General features: G+C 38.3%; 1 protein-coding gene across 3 annotated transcripts in view; it reads left to right on the forward strand.

Annotated features, from left to right (window-relative positions):
* TTC17 (tetratricopeptide repeat domain 17) overlaps positions 1-23,093 on the forward strand; it is a 125,361-nt gene that overhangs the window by 53,503 nt on the left and 48,765 nt on the right. For 2 of the 3 annotated variants that reach the window (XM_042959364.1, XM_042959362.1), the window contains exons 16-17: positions 577-763; positions 20,803-20,973. In XM_042959364.1, the coding sequence (XP_042815298.1) occupies positions 577-763; positions 20,803-20,973 (358 nt within the window). The remainder of the gene's footprint in view (positions 1-576; positions 764-20,802; positions 20,974-23,093) is intronic. The other variant, XM_042959363.1, reaches the window with a different exon arrangement.

A 23,093-nucleotide genomic window follows, 5' to 3' on the forward strand; every position in this document is an offset into this window, starting at 1 on the left:
AGTTACCTCTAGGATTAGGGTTGGGTTGCCTAAGGGAATCTTTTTTATCTTAAGTGTATTTATTTATTTTGAGGGGGGGAGGGGCAGAGAGAGAAGGAGGGAGAAAGAATCCCAAACAAGGCTCCACACTGTCAGCACTATCACGCGGGGCTTGAACTCACAAACTGCGAGATCATGACCTGAGCTGAAATCAAGATGGATGCTTAACCGACTGAGCCACCCAGGTGCCCCTTCCCAAGGGAATCTTTTGAGGTATTAGAAACATTGTAAATGTTTTATATCTTGAGATGAGTGCTGGTTACAGGGATATATATGCATATAAAAATTCATTGAACTGTACACTTAAGACTAGTATATATTGCACTATGTATTTTTTATCGTAGTAAAAAGGTAAAAAAATAAATTTACGTTTGTTACAGTGTAGATTTGACTGGTGTAATTAAAATAGGTAGTTAGCCATTAACTTTTATGGGATAACCTAAAAGAAGCTAAAAGACATATACTGTGAAAGTTTTATAACTCTCAGAAAATATTAATTCACTAACATTTAAAAAATGTTTTTTTTTGTCTTTTCAGCCCCTGACCTTTTTGAGCCTGGGAAATGCTTACCTTGCTCTGAAGAATATCAGTGGGGCACTTGAGGCCTTTAGACAGGCTTTGAAATTAACTACCAAATGCCCAGAATGTGAAAACAGCCTGAAGCTGATTCGCTGTATGCAGTTTTATCCTTTTCTGTACAACATCACCTCTTCTGTTTGCAGTGGTAAGCAGCTTATATTAAGTGCCGACAAAATGATGAACATAACCAGGGTTCCTATTCTGATCAGCAGAACACAAAATGATTTTCTCGGTTTTTCCCAAGGATTTTATGTAACTAGTATATTCTGTATACATAGGAAAGAAGTTAATTCATTCCTTACTAGATAGAGCCTTGGGGTAATTCCCAGAACCCTAGATGAGAAAGGCCAGCTAAAGTATATTTGACTAAAATTGATAGACTTCTCTCCACAAAATCTATGATTTTTTTAATGATCGATATTAATGGTAAAGGGTACATTTTCTGTCCATAAAGACGATCTGCAATACAATTTAAGTGGTTTTTCTGTCTTCTTTCACTGAAATACACCCCCTTGCCTTCCAGTGAAAGTGATCCAGATCTTGACTGCACCTCTAAAGCAGTCACGTGACATTAATTGGTATCTTCTTGCATTCTTCCCCTTTCTCACACAGCCACCAAAATATATGCATGTGCATAAGTGTGTCCACCTGGGTAATGGTTTGAGTTAATATCTGAACTACTGTAAATTCATTAGTTAGAACTCCCTAAGAGTTCGATTATGTTTACTTACTTATTTAACTTTCACTTCAAGAAAAAAGAGTTTGACTTGAATTATGAGGGGTGAGGTTTATATACATATGGATCCTCAGAACCTCACTGTTGTAGAACACACAGTAGGTGCTTTGTCAATGTTGAAATTAGATCATTATATTCAAGCAGAGGGCTATCAGTCCATCACCTTCACCTAAGGAAAAAAAAAATCCCTAATGCTCACTTGGTTAAGTGATTTATCTAAAAGACATCAACAATTTACCCGTAGATGTAGCACTTCAAACTGGTTTTCCAGATTCACCTGTACGAGACTGCCTTAGGATTTTAATGAAATGACAGGCAGTAAGTTGTATTTACATTTTTAAGTATCAGAAGCCAGTTTTTTATTTTTATTTATTTATTTTTAATCTGGTTGCTTTTTTATTTTATTTATTTATTTTTTAAATATATGAAATTTATTGTCAGATTGGTTTCCATACAACACCCAGTGCTCATCCCAAAAGGTGCCCTCCTCAATACCCATCACCCACCCTCCCCTCCCTCCCACCCCCCATCAGCCCTCAGTTTGTTCTCATTTTTTAAGAGTCTCTCATGCTTTGGCTCTCTCCCACTCTAACCTCTCTTTTTAGAAGCCAGTTTTTTAGTGAAGAAACCAAAAATCTCGCAGCTCCATAACTCCATAGCTCAGCTGTGGCTCAGTACTGAGCACAGTGTAAACTGGAGTTCTTGCATGAAGGCTGAAGGCCTAAGACAGCGTTGACGGTGCAGCAGTGGAGGGACCCGTGCCAGAGTCCTACAGATTCATGTGTGAGCCCTAACTCTTCCATTACTGTGTTTCTCATCCCAGCAAAGTAACTTGTGTCCTCATGTGTAAAATGAAAGGCAAAATCTGTCTCATAGACTTGTTGGTAGGATTAAATAAGACCCTTATCACATAATAGGTGTTGGGTAAAAGTGAGCCATGAGAAATTCATAATAAATACAGAATATTCAGACCTTAATGGATCTTACGGGTCTTACTTAATCATAGAAAACATGTTGTGGACTTTTAAATTCCTTAGATTACTAACAACAGCCTTGTAAACAGAATTTCACTTTTTTCAGTGAGCTGCTTTTACTAATAGTCTCTCTCTCTCTCTCTCTTTTTTCCCTTGCTATCATCTCCCTCACCTCTCTTGACTTCTTTGTTATCAGAAAGAAGAATCAGAAAGAAGGCTTTTCTAAAAAGCCTTTTCCTTAGTATTAGTTTTACATGCTTTTGCTTAGGATTTTAGTTTGTTGAAATTTATTATTATTTTATGTCACTCATGTCAAGAAAGGAAATTCCATTGTCTGGAGGTTTTCCCCCAGAGTATAATTTCAACTAGCCCAGGAAACTAATAACCTGAAACAAATCTACAAAGTTGTAGTATCATAGTATTTAGTAGTCCAGATATCCCGCAAATGTTACTAGATCCAATACAATAAAAGTTCTTTCAGAGAGAGCTCACTAATAAAAACAATTTTTTTTTTTTAGTTTAGCCCCTGTTACATTGTGATTAGTTATCTTAGAAGAGAATCTGCCATCTAGTAACACCTCCATAAATAGTGGTACCCCTGATGAAATGTATGCTATAGCATTTTCTAAGTTTAAAACCTCATGGATAATACTGACTTCATTCAGTATTGATTTTTTTTTGACAGTGTTTTTGCATTGCTTGTTTCCACAGTAACAAGTAATGCTTTGCTGAGTTCCAGCTTTGAAAGGCTGAAACTTCATAGAAACAAATATCTCTTACAGATACCATGAATTTCTTATATTTGAAAACCCAAACAGTTTCTTCTCCTGTAGCTGTCTCTGAGCTTTACTAAATGGTTGATGAAAAATAGAGAAAAACCTCTGAATAATGATTAGCATTTCTGTACCTTCACATGATTGTCTACCTTTGGCTTTTTCTTTTTTGCAATATCGAAATAAGCTTCGTTAAGTTATCTTTACTTGCCTGCCATGTTATCTGTCTGAGGTTTTTATTATGACGATACGAAGTTTTCAAGATACCAACAAAGCTTATGATTCTTTTTCCATATAATAATCAAGGAATTCATATTGGTTTTTATTAGAGAAGAACTTACGCTGCCCTTCCCCACCCCTTCCCCAGCCTAAGTCATTCTCTTAGGAAGGTCTGTTTGAAAGCTACCATTTTTGAAAACTCTGAGATAAGCTTTTCAAGACCAAAAATTGTTAAACTCTTAGAAAACCTATCTTAAATACTTTTTCTGGCCACTGTTAATCTTCGACAAATTATTTTCTTTACAAATACATATTGGTAACTATTTTTATAGCAGCTATAATATAGTATAATCTCTTGGGTAGTATGAACTTAATGGTAAAATTGTAGGCAGTGTGTTAACATGAGTAAGTATTTTATTGCTTTCAATATGTAATCATGGAATTTTTCACACAGATTTTCAGTTTATGTTTCTTGGAATGTCTGCACAGGTATTGTATTCTGGTACCTCTCAGTACCAATTAGTTCAGTTTAAAAAATACATAATCACTATGCTTACAAAAGTTTTCGACTTGTGAAGGATACATCGGTGCTTAATTACTTATCTGACATTTTTCCCAAACTTTTATTAATCTGGAAATCATTTTATTGACTGCCGTGTGTTAGGTGTGTATGTTCTTATATAGAAAGTGCTTGACATCATCTCTCTCTCTCTCTCTCTCTCTCTCTCTCTCTCTCTCTCCCCCTCCCTCCCTCCCTCCCTCCCTCCCTCCTTTGAATAGCATTTAATAAATTCTTGTCTTTTATAGGTAGTTTTATATTACCACCCCAATGTCAAGAATGCTGGGAAGGAAAACTTAATAGATTGCTTTATACATTGTTTGCACTCGAGTTGACTGTTACAAGAGAAGCTAGTGCTTTCAGTTTTGATTAAGCACTTATCTTGGCAGTTTTGAAATACATACTCTTTTACCATATTTTATTGGTTTGTTATTTTACAATCTGATTTAAACGTAGAACTGAGTAAGTAGAACTGAGTGTGCCGCTTCAGCAAGCCCATTCTTAAATAACAACATACTTGGCCCTTTTTAAAGTAAAATGGAATCTGTTAAGTAAACTTCCAGTGCTTTTGAGTATAAGTAAGTTCTTTTCAGTGCTCAACATTAAACAAAAGGACTTTTCTTTTTAATTGGAAAAAATAAAAGTCTCACAAAGAATGAAACCTCATGAAGTAATAATGATTATCTTCTGTAAGGACTAAAAATTGAAAGTAAGTTTCAGTAACCATCTAAACAGAATAATTAAATATTAAATCTGAAGAGAAGTCCAGAAATACATGTAGTGGATTTTCCAAGCATTCATTACTCCATAATATTTTCTAAATGCTATTTCCTTCAACTTCACTAATTTGCAAATCAAAAAGCTACATGTAGTGAAGATATTTTCTACTTAAGCAGTCTAGATTGTTTTATTATTATGTCTCTGATATGCATAGTTTTATTTTTAGTGTATCTCATCCAGTATTATTTTACTTTTATTAGAAAACCTAAGACCAATTGTAGGTCATATATATTAGACTTCATTTACATCAGATGCCTACAGGTATGCCACTGACAGTGACATTGATATTTGCTGAATAAAATTAAGCACCTAACCCAGGACTTCTCTGGTCTTGTCTTAATTCACTGAGACACATGTCCATTTAAAAATATTGACCACCCCCCCCCAAAAAAAATATTGACCCAGATCTTTAGAAATGATGGGTAAACGTTATACGTAGAACTCAGACTTAACGTCTAGGTATGCTTAAAATTTTATGCATGTTTTTCTTTAATATGTATTTGAAAGCTTTCACCTACAGACAAAAATAATAAAAGAATTTCCAAATCATGTACATGAGCCTTAATATCTGTTGCAGTGTGCAGAAGGATTATCCTGCGTCATCACAGTGTTTCTGTATTTATAGTTATCTATTTACCTAAATCATAGCTCCTTTTATAATTAGTTTCATTACCTGTGGTTTTAATCTGTGTTCTTCAACCTAAATTTCTGTAGATTTATAACTTGTAGCTTAAAGCAATCTTACCTGGAGTTCAGATTTTGAAGAAAAAGAAATCTTGGACTTTGCTGCCCTCCTGTGGACTATCCAGCATATGCTACCTGCAGTTAGGGACTTTTGTTTTATGACATTCTTCCTAAAAGTTAATGAAGATGTCGGCTTAAAAAAAAAAAAAAAAAAAAGATACATTCATAAAGATCCGGTTTTTTATACCTTTTTGAATATGCTACTAGTTAGCTTCCCTCCATTTATTCCTGTAAGAAGAATTAAAACTTTGGTTAATTTACTACAGGTCTCGAAATCCTAAAATTTCAAGCATATTGTGCCAACGAGCCAAATGTAACTCTTGATAATGTAATCTGTCTAGATTTTGTATTTCTTTATTAAAAAGGGCTTTAATTATGTGGCTAACAAATAATCCTTTGACAAATATCTATGTGGTAGAGGGGGGAATAAGGAGAATCCTCTTTTTATGAATCTAGAAGCAAAGATCATGGGTTACTCAGTTCAAGTGTCACTCAGTGGTACAGCTAAGACTGAAATCTGAGTCCTCTGCCTTCCAAGGCCAGTGTGGTTCCTGTGCACAGTTCTCTTACTCCAACAAGTATAATTTATCCCACTGCTGTGATTGAAATCATTCATATTTATAAATTCCTGAGACATTTTTGTGAAAATGGTATATTCACCATACTTTTTATGTCATCACTCAAAAGAGATACCTACATCCCTGTATAAAATCTGAATCTGAACTAGATTATGAGGCAGTCCTAACCCTAAAAGCACACCTGAAATGGTCCCTTTCAGTTTAGCGCCTTTGTCTTTTCCGAATTTTGCATGATTAGATTGCCACGTGGCCTTGGGTTGCACACAGATCTGGTGGCTGTACTTGCATTATTATCTCGGTAGGTAATATTTATCTTTTGGGATTCCCAGCATTTAGCTTGGTTACCTTGGGTTTTCATAAGATCTTAGGACAGTAGGTCAAATTCTGATGACCAGTGGTTTTACACTTCAGCCTCCAAAAGACATTGAATATGTGTATACATATTTTAATACTTTTTGGTTTTTTGATGTGAACTTTTCTACATGCAAAAAAGCATTACTTTTCTTTTGAGGAATGAGCCTATTGGTCCCTGCTTACGATCTTCCACAGCTACCCTCCAGTTAGCACAGATTGTTAGTCTGGCCAAATAATATTTAAGAAAAAATGAAATTTAATGGTGGATATAACCTTCTAAAGCATCAGAATGTTTTCTTTTAACTAAAGGAAACGGAGTGTGGCTTAGTTATTCATCCATTCAACTAATACCTCTCATGTGCCAGGCATTAGTCTAGGAACTGGAAACCAAACAGAAGAAAAATTCTGTTTTATGGAGCTTCGTTTTAGTGGAGAGAAACAGAGAGCAGATGGTAAATATAATAAAGTATTTAGTATGTTAGAAGATAGTGCTAAGGGGGCGCCTGGGTGGCTCAGTCGGTTAGGCGGCCGACTTTGGCTCAGGTCATGATCTCACGGTCCGTGAGTTCTAGCCCCGCGTCGGGCTCTGTGCTGACAGCTCAGAGCCTGGAGCCTGCTTCATATTCTGTGTCTCCCTCTCTCTGACCCTCCTCTGTTCATACTCTGTCTCTCCCTGTCTCGAAAATAAATAAACGTTAAAAAAATTAAAAAAAAAAAAGAAGAAGAAGATAGTGCTAAGGGGAAAATAGATGAAGAGGTTGGGTGAGATTCAAACTGTGTTTAAAGAGGCCCCACTGAGGAAGTGCCAGTTGAGCAAAGACTTGAAGGAGGTAAGGATTTAGGCCATGCAGGCATACAGCATAAGAGCATGTCAGCCAGAGAGAATAGTTGTTCTAACAGCTTTTGCAAGGAACAGCAAGAAGGCCTCTGTGGTTGCACTCGCTTGTAAGAGATGAAAGCTGAGATGAGTGGGAGGAGGAAAGAGCCATATCTTTACTGCCTTGCAGACCATTCTAATAATTTGGGCTCTTACTCTAAGAGAAAGATGTATGATTTGGAAGATTTTGAGCAGAAAAGAAGAACGATCTGATTTACATATCAACAGTTTTCCTCTGGCTGCTCTATCGGAAATAGATTGTAGTAAGGTAAGGGCAGAAACCGGGAGACCCATTAGGATACTGTTGCAAAAATATAGGTGAAAGAGAATATTGGCTTGAACCAGCCAGGTGAGGTGGGAGGAGAAGGTGAGAAGCCATCATTGTATTGGGGATACATTTTTGAAGCTAGAACTAACAAGACACCACCAGAGGCAAGGTAGGAAATGAAGGACAGAGAGGTCATGGATAACTCCTAAATTTGGGACCTAAGCAACTGGTGCTATTTTTAATGAGATTTGTAATCACCATTGGTGCTGTTTAATAAGATAGTAAAATCTGAGAAGGAGCAGGTTTAGGGAGAAAAATAAGTTTGGTTTTGTGAATGTTAAGTTTGCGCTGCTTATTAAATGTTTAAATGCAAGTATTAGGCAGGCAATTAGATATATGAGTGTCATGATGGTCAGGGAAGAGGCCCAGGCTAGAGATGCTAATCTGTGAGCCATGGGCTTATGAGTGGTTTTTTAAGTCTTGAGCATGGACGAAGTCACCTCAGTGGTTAGTATAAAAAGGAAAGTAGGTCAGCAATTAATTACTAGGGCATTCTAGTACACATTAAGAGGTTGAGAAGAGAAAGAAAAATAAGGAAACAGCCAGCTAGACAGTAGGAATATCGGGCAAGTATTTTGTCCCAGAAACAAAGTGTTTTGAGAAGTGATAGATTGTATCATTATTGCTGCACCACACGGTTGCATCCTAAGAGGCTGAGTTGGATGAGGACAGCGAATAAATCGTTCGATTTAGGAACATGGAAGTCGCTGGCAGTTTCTAAAAGTTTGTATGAAATGGGTTGTGAAGGAGGTGAGGAAGTGGAGATGGCTAGCAACTCTTCCAAGGAGTTTCGCTGTAGTCAGGAGCAGAAAAATGGGATGGTAGTTAGAGAGGGATGTGGGATTAAAGATAAATTCGGTTTGGATTTTGTTCTAAAAATAGAAAAATTTGCAGTATGTTTGCATAGGACCGATCTAGTAAAAAAGGAGAAATTAAAGATGCAAAAAAGAGAAACTAACTGTAGAAGCAAAGTTCTTGAATAGATGGCGGGGAGGGGTGTGGAATCCAAGGCACAAAAGTAGGGTAGGAATGGTCTTTAGATAGGAGCAGGGACAATATATAGGTATCGAAGTGGGACTTTTGATTACTTCTCAGTGAAACGAGAGGCTAGTTGTGAGATCAGAGTGAAGAGAGGCAGAGGGTGTTGGAGACAATGTTGAGACAGGAAAGGGTGAAAACAGTAGACTCAGGATGTGAGTTGACAGGGAGATTTGTAACTTTGGTAACTGCCTAAATGTCAGTATCATTAATTAAGAGAGAGAATATGGGAAAGACATAATTTATGCATTGATGTAAAGCTGGAAAATAAGTTGTGATAGACCTCAGAGAGAATATGCAAGGTGAGAAGAAAAGACCAGAATGGAATCTTAGAAAATACTAGTATTTAAGGAGCAGAGCCAGTGAAGGAATAGAATGGTATTGGGAAACCAAGGGGAAGCTAGGTCCTGAAGGTCAGAAGAACAGAGGGTTTGAGAAGAAATCAATAGTACCCTGTTCCGTATTGGTTCCCAAAGTATGGTACAGATATCACGAGAGGTGCGTAAGCTTTCAAGTGGTACTTAGGTTAACATTTTTTAATAATTTTAATGTTTATGGTTAATTCTAATGGGCATTAATATATCACTAGCACATCAAACCTGTGATTTATGAAAAGCGGTACTAACTTACCCTTTTAACATAATGTAAGATTAACCAGCAAAGCCATTTAAAGGAGAACGTCACATAAATAATCATAGTGGTACCTACAGGAAAATCATGACTGTAGTTGGCAAATGAACAGTGTGGACGCTCTGGCTTTAACAGTGTAGAAAGTCATTGGTGACTTCATTTTATCAAAAGTATTTTCTGTAAAATGGGGAGGTACCTACACTAAAACAACAAGAATAAATCTTAGGATAACAGAAGTGTTAAAATGAGCTCTGTATGTATAGTTGAACTACGTTTGAAGCTATTGGCATAGTTTCTAAACTAAAGCTCATGTTTCAGCTGTCATTCAGTGACTAAAATATCTTTAAAGCAAATAGATTATGATATCAAGAAACATATCAATGATAGGATACAAATAAGGAAGATTTTTTTTAACTCACCTTTTAGAAATATGAAAATGTCACTATGTTTGAAATAAAATAGAAAATTTGGTGAGTGAAGAAAGAGGATATTTATCAGGAGGATATTCTAAGCCTCAGGATCTAGTACACAAGAGCAAGTAGTTTTATTCTCTGTCAATGGACTGTTGCAACTGTATCACTATAGTCTTGGCTGTGATGCTCCAGATGGACTGAGACCAAGGGTAGCAAGTGACTGTCACTATAGACATTTCAGTAGCACTTCTTGAAGTCCTCTAGGATGGGATGGCACTGGATGTTGTTGTTACTCAGTTATGGAATACTTTTCTTCATTAATCTAAAAATAAATTTATAGTCTCTCGGAATTACAGAGCTTAACGCTTAAGGTGTGCAAATGGTCCTCGCCAGTATTAGGGTTACTATCTTGAGTCTCCGAAAGGAAGTCAGTTATGTTTTTAGGCACTAAACTAAGTTTAAATCACAGTTCTGCTTCCTTTCTGCTCTGAAGGTAGTATGAGGATACCTACTGGATGGCATCATCAATCATATTTCGTGATCACTTATCTACAGATAGGGTTGGAAAGTTATGTTTAGACATCTTTCTTTGTATGTAGGCTCTATTCTGCATCAGGAGCCTACTGTGATTCCCTACACTCATAGCACTGTAGACAAAGTGATTGTACACCAACAAGAAACTGTGAAGGGTGAACAAGGTGGGGTCTGTTTATGGGGCACCTGGGTGGCTTGGTCAGTTAAACATCTGACTTTGGCTCAGGTCATGATCTCGCGGTTCACGGGGTCGAGCCCTGTGTCGGACTCTGTGCTGGCAGCTCAGAGCCTGGAGCCTACTTTGAATTCTGTGTCTCCCTCTCTCTCTGTCTCTCCCCTGCTCATGCTCCATCTCTCTCTGTCTCCCCAAAACAAATAAACATTAAACAAATTTTTTTTAAAAAGATGGGGTCTGTTTTATCTAGCTCTCATTAACTATTCAACAAGATACTTTTGGTGTGGTTTGTCACTGCAGTTGTACATCAGCCTCCTGAAAGGAACTGCAGGCGGCTAACTCTAGTTGTATGGACTTTGTGTGTAGTGAGTTAGGCAAGTTCATTGGCTGTTGCCCTTTTATTTATTTATTTATCTATTTTTATGTTTATTTTGAGAGAGAGAGAGAGAGCATGAATGGGGGTGGAGCAGAGAGAGGGAGAGGGAGAATCCCAAGCAGGCCCTGTGCTGTCAGTGCAAAGCCCAATGTAGGGCTCAATCTCATCAACTGATGGGAGATCATGACCTGAGCCAAAATCAAGAGTTGGATGCTTAACTGACTGAACCACCCATGCGCCCCTCTTCCTTTTTAAATCTTCAACTTCTATTCGTTGTTGCCGATGCTTTCAGAGATATTTTGACTTATGTTAAGTTTTGCCATTTCTTTTAACAAGCCTTTGCATGACTCTTCCCCGTTCAAAAAGATTATTCTAATTGCAGAACTCATACACACGCATACACACATGCACACACACACGCATACACACACACACACACACACACACACACACACACACACGAAGTCCATTCTACATTGGTAGAACGAGCTCTTTTTTTTTAAGTGATTTGTGCCTAGGTGAGTTCTTTAGTGCACTGTGAGCCAACTAGTTGAAATGAACTCCCAGTTTTGAAATTTTTGTTTAACACAGTGAGCACTGAGTCTTTAAACCCTTTTACAAATATGATCATTGAATGAGTTCTACTCAGTTTCATGGCCTGATTGAAATAAAGCAGTTGAGCCTGATAATCACTAGGAAAAGAACATTAGTTTTAACATGCATAACTGAGAATATGTGGCATATATCTGTGAATGTGGAATGCTAGCTTGGGGTTTTTTCCCCCTTTTTTCTTTCAGTGTTGTTATTACTAGTAGTCAAATGTTCTTCCTACTAAATTACTGTGCTCTTTGACCAAGAACATTTCAGTAATCTGTTACTTTTTCTTAACCACCAAGGTTTATTTGGTGGTTTATCTTGAAAATGTAGGAGAAATTTAAATCAAATTTCATAGCTGCTGAAAAGAGCACAGCTTTGGATTTGTTTTTTCTCACTTAGTTGCTTTTTATAACAACGAAGCCTAAATTTGCTGACCTCAAAGCAATTTAAACCTCTTTGGCTACCAGGCATTGCTTAATAATCCAGTCAGATCACAGATATCCAAAGTGATTATTATAAAAAATAACAAGCATATCAAATTTCAGGAAAAAGGGCTGGAAGTCAGTAGCAATTGATAGAGTACCCACTGTTGATCAAACGTTCTGCTTCCTGCTGCACCTATAATAACATAGCCATGTTTCCCTTGACAGTGTGAAATATAGCTAGGGAAAAACCTAACATGAACAACAACAACAACAACAACAAACAATTCACCACTTCTCTGACTGCCTAAAAAGCATAAATGCTAAAAGTTGGGAGAGAGTAAGGTCTTAGAAGTGATGTTTTCAGGAGCAAAGTGGCCACCGAAGTGAATGCCTCCAGGTAACTGACTTGCATTTGGTGACATAAAACAAAAGGAAACAGTATAATGCCACCATTTATTTCTCTTAGCTTTTTTACTTGATTTAGTGCACTGGCTATATGTACTTACATATATGCTCAAATCAGACTGCTTGTTTTAATCCCATACATATGAAGTGAGGTTTGCATCTAGGGAAGTGAACCTTGAAGTGAAGTCAGTCATCTAGGGAACTTTGTTTCTGAAATCCATAAGGCCTTACTCAAAATGTTGTGTGGTAGAGGGACTTAAGTATCCTTTAAAAATAAAACAAAACCTTGGTTTAAATATCATACTCAGTACCCATGCCAATGAAAAGGACAATTGTTAACACTCTTTCTTTTCATATCTGAGCCATATGAGCTATTACTAGGTTCAAACCCTTATCGATTCTGGAAATACTAGGGTCTTGGGTTCTCATTTAAATACATCTGGATAATTCACTTAATCTGAGAAATAAAAAAGACCAAGTAGCCTTTGAGATCTTATTAGCTTTGACCTAGCATAATACACTTGCAGTAGGAAAAAGGCAAGCTTGATAATGCCCAACAAGTGCTTCTGATGGTAGGTCCCTTCCCCACCAAGCATATGTCTGTGGCTCCATGAATAGCTCGAGGAAGAGGACTAGAGTTAAGGTCTATTGATTTTCCCCACTAGATTCCTTTCCTCGACATCACCAAGTGACCATTCACTTGCAGCAGGAGAAAAGAGAGGCAAATGATAAACCCCCCAAGTTGTGGGTAGCTAGGAAATCTAAGTCCTTCCCCCTATCTCCTGTTTGTAGGCTTATTCTAAGTATTAAGACTTGAGTAAGACCAACTCAACTGTGTGTAGTTAACTCAAATAGATGTGCTGAATTTAAGCTCTCTGACCACATAAAAACTAATATCATTCTTCCTTTGGCAAAGTCAGTGAAAATTGTAACAAACTGTAATATATGGTGATGATACTGTGGATAGCCTGTTTTCTTTACTACCCACATCCTGCTTTCCTGGATCCATGTGTTTGCTCATGTTTTTTGCAGCTTTTCCTCCACAAAAATCCTAATCTTACCCTTCCTTCAGAGCCCAATCCTACCATATGCTTTACCTGATTCCTTAATTATAAGTAATCTGTAACCGATCATTCTCCCTCCCTGTTCCTCTCCTTCAGCTCCTGTGTCTTGCCATCATAGTTGTGTACAAGACAGTGCTCACCTACAAGACTTCTTCAGCTCATTGGGAGCAGGGACCAATCCTTTTTTCATTTTCATACTCTGGCCCACCATGCATTCTACACCCTCCTTCCACTGTTTAGCTCATAGAATGTACTTAAGTGACAAATTAGCTAGTGATATTTCAAGTTTGAACTACTGAGAATACCTAGTAATAAAGAGTAATTTAACTTGTGTCCACCCACTGTGTACCCAGAATGCTTTACACCAAACCTTCACTCAATACACACATATAAATATAGATCTGCTTTTCAGGTCTGCAGCCCCCACACCAGAGGAGGGAGAAGATGGAAGGAATTATATTGTCTGTCTTGTCCAGGAGAAGCTGATAACATCTTACAGCCTGCGTTCTCTCAGCCCCTGCATGCACTGTTTTTAATGAAAGTTGCAAACAGGTGTCCTTGTTGACCCTCATTGGAAAACTATCATTTATGGGTAAATCACTACGTCTGAGAAAATCTGTTGGGCTTATTTCCCCAGCATACTTGCTTAAAACAAATTTTCCTCTCCTGAGGTAAACCAGAGAGGAGTGCTGCTGCTGCTACTCCTACTACTATTACTACTGCTAGAGCTTTGGCAGTTAATTTTCTTTCTTCTTCAGTAGACTTTCTGCATGGGAAAATATTTTGTAGTAAACTTCTGGTGAATGTTTAAAGTCCCTTGTTTGGAGGTCAAATGTGATCTTTCACATTTCTAGAGGAAACAGTAGCTGCTGAGAGTTTGGATTCCATCACTGGCGTCATTTCTTCCACAGACTGCAGGTCATGGTGTCTGTGTGTCACCTGGCCCTGACTTTGCCCTCCGTGCCACAGTCACTTAAGAGAAGGCCACATGGAAAGACAGGCCAGATTTACACCCAGCTCTCCCTTTTTCTCCTGTAAATGGAGGCAGGGAGCATAAGTCTACAGCAACCAGTGCATTTCAATCCCTAGACAAAGCAGATTGCCCTGCCATATGTAGACCAAGTGGTCCCCAGGTGAGAGTTCAACTCTGTAATATATAGTAAAAGGAAAACACACACACACACACACACACACACCTGTATTTGAGGTCACAGAGGTTTCTTTCTTAGTCTTTTTTTCTTTTATGTTTTATTTTTGAGAGAGAGAGAAGGCAAGGGCGGGGGAGAGGCAGAATGAGAGAGGGAGACATAGAATCTGAGGCAGGCTCCAGGCTCCCGAGCTGTCAACCCAGAGCCCAAAGCAGGGCTCAGACTCGCGAATCGTGAGATCATGACCTGAGCCAAAGTCAGACACTTAACCCACTGAGCCACCCAGGCGCCCCCTCTTAGTTTTTCTTTTTTAAACTTACTTCTGACTCATTCACCTCACCAGGAGGGAATGCCTATGTAATTCTGAAATTGCTGATTTCAAGTCTTTAATATGGTCTGTTTTCTATCTGGCATTGCACTTTTAAGGTCAGTCCGTACATAACCATTACTTTAAACCTCCTGCGAAGAATTCATTTGGCAGTAATTGCTGAATGAGAACAAGTCTAAGGAGCCAATACTTCTGTTGAAATGATTTCTCTTGTGTTTTTGTAAGGAGAGGGCAGCGGAGGGCAAAGGAGGTGAGGCAGTCTCACCCATCTCTTAGGTGTGGTCATCAGCAAGCTAGGTCTCACCCAGACCCAGGAGCTCTGAGTGCTCCTGTTCACAGTGGTTTCACTAAGGCAGTTTCCCAGGAATCCTCTCATTTCAGATAAAGAATCTAGACACAGAGAAGTAAGTTAATTTCCTCAAGTTCGTACGAAAGGCTGCAGCTAAGGCTGGATTTGAATTTATACTGCGGAATGTTCTTTTTGGAACCAGGTCTACAGGACCTCTGTCACAACTTCTGGAGGTGGAAATCATAAAGGTACCTGTTCCCAGAAAGGTTTCTTTCTTCATCAAATATACCTATTAACTCTGTGTGGTGCCAAGCCCCACCTACCACCCACAGTTAATGTTTCCTGCTAATATTTTAAAGTAATTTTGCATAGCAGTGGTGAGCAACTTAAAGATATACTTTTGTTCACCTCATGATTTATCTTACTACCTTTTCTAAAAGGTTAGTAGGGAAATATCATGAAATTATGAGGCAGCTAAAATTATAATAAAACATTCACAGTGTGTCTCTAAATTACATATATACAGAAAAAAAAATGGCTACAAAGCTGCATAATTTGAGTGCAGTTGAGTAGAAAGGTAAGGAGAAAGACAAATACTATAAAAAGTCACTCGTATCTGTTTAGAGGACAGTGTTACCTGTATTTTCCACCCAGGTAGCTTACATTTAGTGGTATACACCAGAATGCCTCCTATAAGGTACCTTTTCCTATAGGCACAAGAAAGGCGCCTTTAGAGTATAATATAACCCTATTAGAACAGGGATGGTAGGAATATCTTTAGAATATTCCATTATTCACAAAGGCCATCTTTGTAATATCTGTTACTTTGTGTTTAGCAACGTCAAATTCAAAGTCAAATTCTAGTTCCTGTTAGAAATCAGTTTATTTATGTCTTAGAAACTCATTGTATATAATAGGAAGCATAGAAGTATTACACTTGTACGGGAGAAAAGAAAGTACATTAGAACAAGAACAATTTGGGGCAAGTAGAGCAAGCCTTTAAGGTGTCACAACCTAACACAAGCTGTGGAGCAGCAGAGAGGTGGTAAGCTTTGATTGAACAGAACATAGGATCTACAGTCTGTTCTCATACTGTAAGGCCATGAATTCAGAGAGCACAGAGCAGACTGAGGCAAATGTCTAAATGTACTAAATATTTTGGGATTCAGATATGCCAAGCAGTGTAATCTGGATTAATTGCTGTCTTCTTCTAAAAGCCCAGTGGAAATCAACTCTGCCTACCTTCAACATCTCCTACACACACATGTGTGCACACACACACATGTGCACATATGTTGGCAGTTGAAATTAGGCAGATACCCTGATAACTTCTCGAGCCAGTTGTTCATACCAGAGATTCTGAGTTAGGCTGTAGCTAAAAGGCCGTGGTGAAAGAGATGACATTGGGATAATTTATTCCTTTGCAGCTTTTCGGAGAGCCAACAATAATAGCTTACCATGTGCTAGGCCATGGTCTCACTTCTTATATTTCAATCTCAACAACTTAGTGAAGTGGACACTATCATGAAACTCAGTTTGCAGATGAAGAAACTAATACACAGGGGCGCCTGGGTGGCGCAGTCGGTTGAGCGTCCGACTTCAGCCAGGTCACGATCTCGCGGTCCGTGAGTTCGAGCCCCGCGTCAGGCTCTGGGCTGATGGCTCGGAGCCTGGAGCCTGTTTCCGATTCTGTGTCTCCCTCTCTCTCTGCCCCTCCCCCGTTCATGCTCTGTCTCTCTCTGTCCCAAAAATAAATAAAAAACGTTGAAAAAAAATTTTTTTAAAGAAACTAATACACAAAAAGAATAAAAGTAACGTGCCCTGCTTTATACAGCTAGAAAGTAGTAGAAATAGGATCGGAACTCAGTCTGGCTGCAGTCTGTGCTCTTACCCACTATGGTCTAAGGCTAAGAGAATTACATGAGCCTTTATTAGTTCTGTTTGACTAGCTCTAGTTATGTGACTCTTCCAAAGTTCTGCTGCCTTTCAATTATTTGTGGCATTTCTTTATTATAACTCATCCTGAAGGATCCTAAGGTACCCAACCAGGAATCTCCTGACAACTTATGAGATTCAGAAGGTAAGGAGTCTTTTTAAGAAGTCAGTGGCTACCTAACTCTAGAAAATATTCTTCTGAGACCTTTGTAAATAGAATTATGAGAAAAATAGGAGATTTCCTTAGCTTTACTAATGATAAGAGTTCCTGAGAACTTAGTTTACTCTGAAAACCTTTTTAGCCACTGGATAAGTTGTGCCTTTGCCTTTGGAGACTTCTACTTTGACAAGACCTATTAAATATTTAGTTGTTGTCCAGAACGCCCTTGTAGGGTAGGTTAATATTAATAATCCAGTTTATACAGGTGACACTCTAACCGCAGAAAAGGATGTTGACATGTCTGAGATCGCCTAGCAGTTCTAGAATCAGAAATACCCTACTTGGAGTTTTGTGCTTCCTTAGTATTGCCTTGTACTCATCCACTTCCAAGAAAAACCAAACTGCCAAGATTTGAATTAGATGCTAAACACTTTGTAAGCAAGGATAGAGCATTAAGCGCAGAAAAGTGTTTCCATTTTCACCTGGGACCTTGTTATCTAAAACACTTTCTTTAAATCATGCAGTTCCTTAAAAAAAAAAGAAAAAGAAAGAAAGAAAAAGAAATCCTACCTCTCAAGGTTAGTTTAAGCTACACAATCTCCTCATTTTTGCCTCAGCAAAAAATAATAGTCCTATGCACGGAAGATGACGTGTTCCTTCTTAGGTATCTTTCCATTTTTCCTTCTCCAATATTTTCTTGTGTTTCTTTAATGAGGACATCATGTCCACCTCTGCTAGGAAGACAGGTGACATTTTCCCCTGTGGGCAACTTTTTCTTCAGTTCCCCTTTGAGCTAGGGCAGACCTATACCAGCCCAACGAATTGAAGCTTTCCTTCTTTCCAAAATGCTTCAGTTCTCCTTCAGACAACTGGAAGGAACAATTTAAAAAACAGGCAATTTGACTTTGTATTATTAGCCTAGATAATTATGTAAATCACACCAGAACACTGAGCCACCCTGCTTTTAACTGTCAGCCTAAGAAAATTAATATTAACAGCTCTAACCTTAAAGCATTTAGTTTTTACTTGATCATTTTGATTCTGCCTACTTCCAACAAATATTATAACATAAACTTCTTATTCTGCCTTTTTATTCCCAGTTCTCCCCGATCCCCTCTTCGGCCCTCTCTCTCTCTCTCCCTCAGATGTTGGCCCCAATTTCTTGAATTGGAGGACAAGACATTCTTAGAATGCACAAGGCTTGCTTCAAGAGGGTGTCTGGGTTTGAGGTCATGCAGGAGGACTAATTTTAGATTCATGCACATCATATCTTATAAATTACCTATGAGGCATTTTTAAATATTGCAGACATTTAAAAAGATGAAACCAATTAAATTTTTATAATGGGAAGAGAGTGGGAGAGAAAAATAAGAGATGCAAAGGTTAGAGGAGGAAGTCAACTGCAGAAAATACAGAATTTCGCTGGGTTCCAGTGTTAAAGGTTTGTCCTTTGTTTTTGTAACAGTGTTTTACTTAACCTGTGTCAAGGTGAAAAATGCTTTAGAGGCATATTCACCGAAGCTGAAAGCAGAGAATGTACACTAGGAATAACATGTTTTAAAATTATCAGCATCACTGTCATCATTTTCTGTCTGTTTTTAATAGTCATGCTTATTTATATCCCAATTAAGAGTTGTCTCTAAGAAGCATGACGTTCTTCATAGTAAATTTTAGTCAGTTGGGTGTGTACAGTTGTTGTCATTTCTTTATTTTAATGCTCTTATGCTTCACCTCCCCGTATCTAATCTGCACATACTAGATGGTGAAGACAGAAGTGGAGACAAATCCACTACCTCTGTCCTCTCACAGGAGAATTTGGAGGAAAAAAGTGACTATCATTGATCATAGCATCTTTCCTGTCAGCCTTGCATGGGCACACACACACACACCCAACACCTTCCACCTCTCAAATTGTACTTCTCATCGTCTCCCAAACACAAATGAGAATTCCTGTTCCTGTTGCTTTGCTTAACGCATCATTATTCACTGCGTAGAATGCCACCTTCTCTTTTCTGCTAAAGAGGTAGCGTTGGCTGGTAGAGAGCCCGGAAGCTTTCTACTAAGAGAGAACTGATTAAAATCTTAGATCTACCAGTCACTTACTATTTGACCATAGGCAAGTTGTTTGATTTCACTGAGACTCAGTTTCCTTATCTTTAAAATAAAAGTTAATATTTCACAAGGCATTTTTGAGGGTAAGTGGGAGAAAACCTACAAAACATTCAACTGATATTGGCTCTCCTTGTATTTCCCCCCTTAAGTCCTATCTATTCTTCAAAATTCAAGTTCTGCCTGCTCCAAGTCTATTCTCTGAAGCACTTATGTTGCACACCATGCTGCCTCATTATTGTTCGTTGTCTTCTATTTACTGTGTTCCCAAGTTGCTTGCAAGTTTCTGGAAAGCTAAAGCTCCTCTGAAACAAAAAAATTGGTTTCTGACATGACCTTGTTAAATATGGTAGCCTCAAATGTGTGATAGTGTAGAGTTGGAAAATGGAAGAGACTCCTTAAGCATGCAGACCCTTTACTCCAAACTCAGTAGGTTGGGAAAGGTTTTGAGTCCATTATGCTTTTTTGGCACAACAGAAAAGGCGTGAGAGGTGCTTTCCTAAATTATGGAATCTAAAAGGGAGTCTTCAAATCCAGAAAGAGACTGTACTTCCATTGCTGCAGAGAGAGCTTAATTGGATACATACATCTCTTTGAGACAGTGTTCTATTAAAAATAAACCTTTAGAAAAAGAAAAGCAAACCTTTAGAGTATGTTTGAATGTTCTGGTAAAGGAGGGAAGTTACTTAGATACTCTTACCCAAAGACTTGCCCTGTGAGAAGAAAGTTGCAGGCTTCCACTGAACATATATCTTTAGGGACAGTGCCCATCAAACATAAGAGAGGAAGTGGAGTCCTATTCAGATTGCCTGATCACTGCCACATCAGACACAACAACCTCGTAATAGATTCCCTAGAGAATGACCATCAGACAGAGCAGGATGGTTGCTCTTTATCCGTATAAACACACAGTCCCTAATAGGGTCAGAGCTCTTCAACTTACTGGCAAAATTGTAGTAAGAAGTCAGACTCGCTATACATTTCAGACAGTATCAGAGAGTGCTATGATTGCATTCAAGATGTGACATTTTACACTAAAGTAAATCTTTACACGACCAGAATTTGTTTTCCAAAAGAAAAATCAGCATCTTTGTGATATTACAGTCTTGAACATGGATTCTCTGCCACCACCATCCCTCTTTAAGTCCTTGGTTTTTAATTTATAATCTGTTGCCTTTTGATATATCTTTCATTTTAAGCTGTAATGCAGGAACGGTATTATTTCTGTGCTATAGTTCATCTACCTCCAGACTTATCCGGGTACTAATCTGTCATTTCTCACCTTTGAAAAGCAAATAGAAGGAAAACTACTTTTTTGTGATGTTTCTGACTTTCAAAGAAATGTTTCTAAGTTATTCACTATAAATGGAATGAGATCTTTGGGATGTGATCTTTGTTGTCATAACTTTTTATCCCCCAAATACTTGGTTCTTACAATAGCCTTGCAGGTGAAACGATCTTGAGTCGCAATCATGATCTGGCTCAGGGTGCCAGCTCACGGATTTTTGTGTGTTCTGCTGGAGAAGAACTGACACTATCATCTTTTTGTTCTTCCTGATACTTGAAGACCTTGAGCCATGGGACTACCTAAGAGAGATGTTTCTAATGTGCTGTCTTTGTGTCTCTTGTCATTGAGGTAATTGTCATGAGAAAACCCTGGACAACAGCCATGACAAACAGAAATATTTTGACAACTCACAGTCACTGGATGCTGCTGAAGAAGAGCCCTCTGAGACAGGAACAGAGGAGGACCCTGTACTCTCTGTTGAGAATTCAGGGAGGGACTCAGATGCCCTTAGACTTGAAAGTAAGTTGATTTGACCTGAGCTGTGCTTCTGGAATAAAATCAACTCTCAAGCTTCGAGTTTAGGCTTTTCTCTACTCTCAGTAGTTTCCTTCTTTTAACTCATTATATTGTAGAATTATGAGGTGACCCACAGGTGGTGAGGTAGAGGTTTTTATCATGTAAAAAAAGCTCTTCATACTTCTTTTTCCTTCCACCTCAGTGTTGTCTTTTGCTAGAACAAACTTGCTTCATTTATATACCAGTCTTTCTTCTTAATATCAGTAGTCTACTGAGTAAGTCATTGAAAAAAAGCAAGATCACTTGTATTTACACTAACCCAATAACATTTAAAGATTTGGAATAATAGACATACCAGGGCCTCTCCTAAAATTCTGTGGCCACATTTTGAGCTATGCTATACTGAACAGTTCTTAACATTATCGGTCAATGCGTAATTGCCAAATTGAATGACTTTTTAGTACTCATCCTGCTTAACCACTTTGCTGCATTTGGATCTATGCACAGCTCCCCACTCCTTGAAACTCTCTTCCTTTTCCTCTTGGCTTCTGGGATATCAGTTGCTCTTGGCTCCCTTCCTGTCCTCAGGACATCTGCAATTTCTTTCACTTATTTCACTTAATTTCTTTACCCCTTATTTGTTAGGTTACATACACAGGATCTCAACCTTGGCCTTTTTTTCTTATCCCTCTTCTTATCCCTCTGTGTTATCTCTTGTATCTCTTGTATCTGGTGTCTCAGATACTTTGGAATATATCAGTGACTCCAACTCTGTATTTTCAGCTGGGACATTCTCTACAACTCTAGATCTTAGTTCCACTTTTTTAGTGGTCTCTATCTAGATGTACAATAGGCACTTCAAATTTCATATATCCAAAATTGAGCTTGTTCTCATTTTCACCCTATTTCTTGAACTGCTTCTAATTCCTATATCCCTGCTGTCTGTTAATGGCATCACAACTCACCAGTCACCACTGTATCCAAGACCTGTTGCATCTGTTTGTCTCTTCATCTATTCTTCCTGCCACTGCCTGAATTCAGACTTTTTTCATTTCTGCTTGGGCTATTGCAATAGCTTCATAATTGAGTTCCCAGTATCTAGTCCTTTACTTTAGTCTGTGTATGGAGTGTGTGTGTGTGTGTGTGTGTGTGTGTGTGTGTGTGTGTAGGAGAGAGATAATACATGTAAATGGTATAATATTTAAAAAGCAGAAGCAGTCCCTGTTACCAATGTATTGTGTGTCCAAAGAGTTGTTTCTAAAATAAGAGCTGATCGGGACACCTGGGTGGCTCAGTTGGTTAAGTGTCCAACTTCGGCTCAGGTCATGATCTCACAGTTCGTGAGTTTGAGCCCTGCTTCGGGCTCTGTGCTGACAGCTCAGAGCCTGGAGCCTGCTTTAGATTCTGTGTCCCCCTCTCTCTCTGCCCCTCCCCACTCATGCTCTGTCTGTCTTAAAAATAAATAAAACATTTAAAAAATTAAAAAAAAAATAAGATCTGATCAGGTAAGTTGCCTGGGTTTAAATTTTTCAGTGGTTCTCTATTACCTATAGGAAGAGTCCAGGTACCATAGTGAGGGATAGGAAGCAGTTTGGTCCTTAGTTTTGTCTCCAAGATTACCATCTACTAGTATTCTACATAGCAGGATGTACAGTCCTTTTACCATTTCCCTCACATGCCATGCTTTTGAGTCTCCATGTCTGCACAGGCTGGGAATGGCCCCTGTGTATTTTTTGCTTTATATGGATGACTGTTGTGCATCTCCAAGATCCAGCTTAAACGTCACCTCTTCGGTGAAGCATTCACAAAGGTCTCCAAGCACTTAGCTGCTCCATATGCTGTCTTGTTCCCACTTTTTTTTCAGGGCACATTTCATACAGTATGATGCTTGTGTGTCTTGTCTCCCATCAGACTATGAAATTCTTATATGTCATGTCCTATATTACTGTTATTTCTGTGTGCAGTAAATATATTCAAGTAATGAGATGTGGCATTTGCCTTCCTGTGTAGGTTGGATTAACATATTTAGCAATTACAAAATCTGTGTTTCCTTCTAAGTGGTATTATATATATATATATATACATATATATATATACACACATATATATGTATATATATGTGT

Source organism: Panthera tigris, chromosome D1, assembly GCF_018350195.1.
Source record: "Panthera tigris isolate Pti1 chromosome D1, P.tigris_Pti1_mat1.1, whole genome shotgun sequence".
NCBI lineage: Eukaryota > Metazoa > Chordata > Mammalia > Carnivora > Felidae > Panthera > Panthera tigris.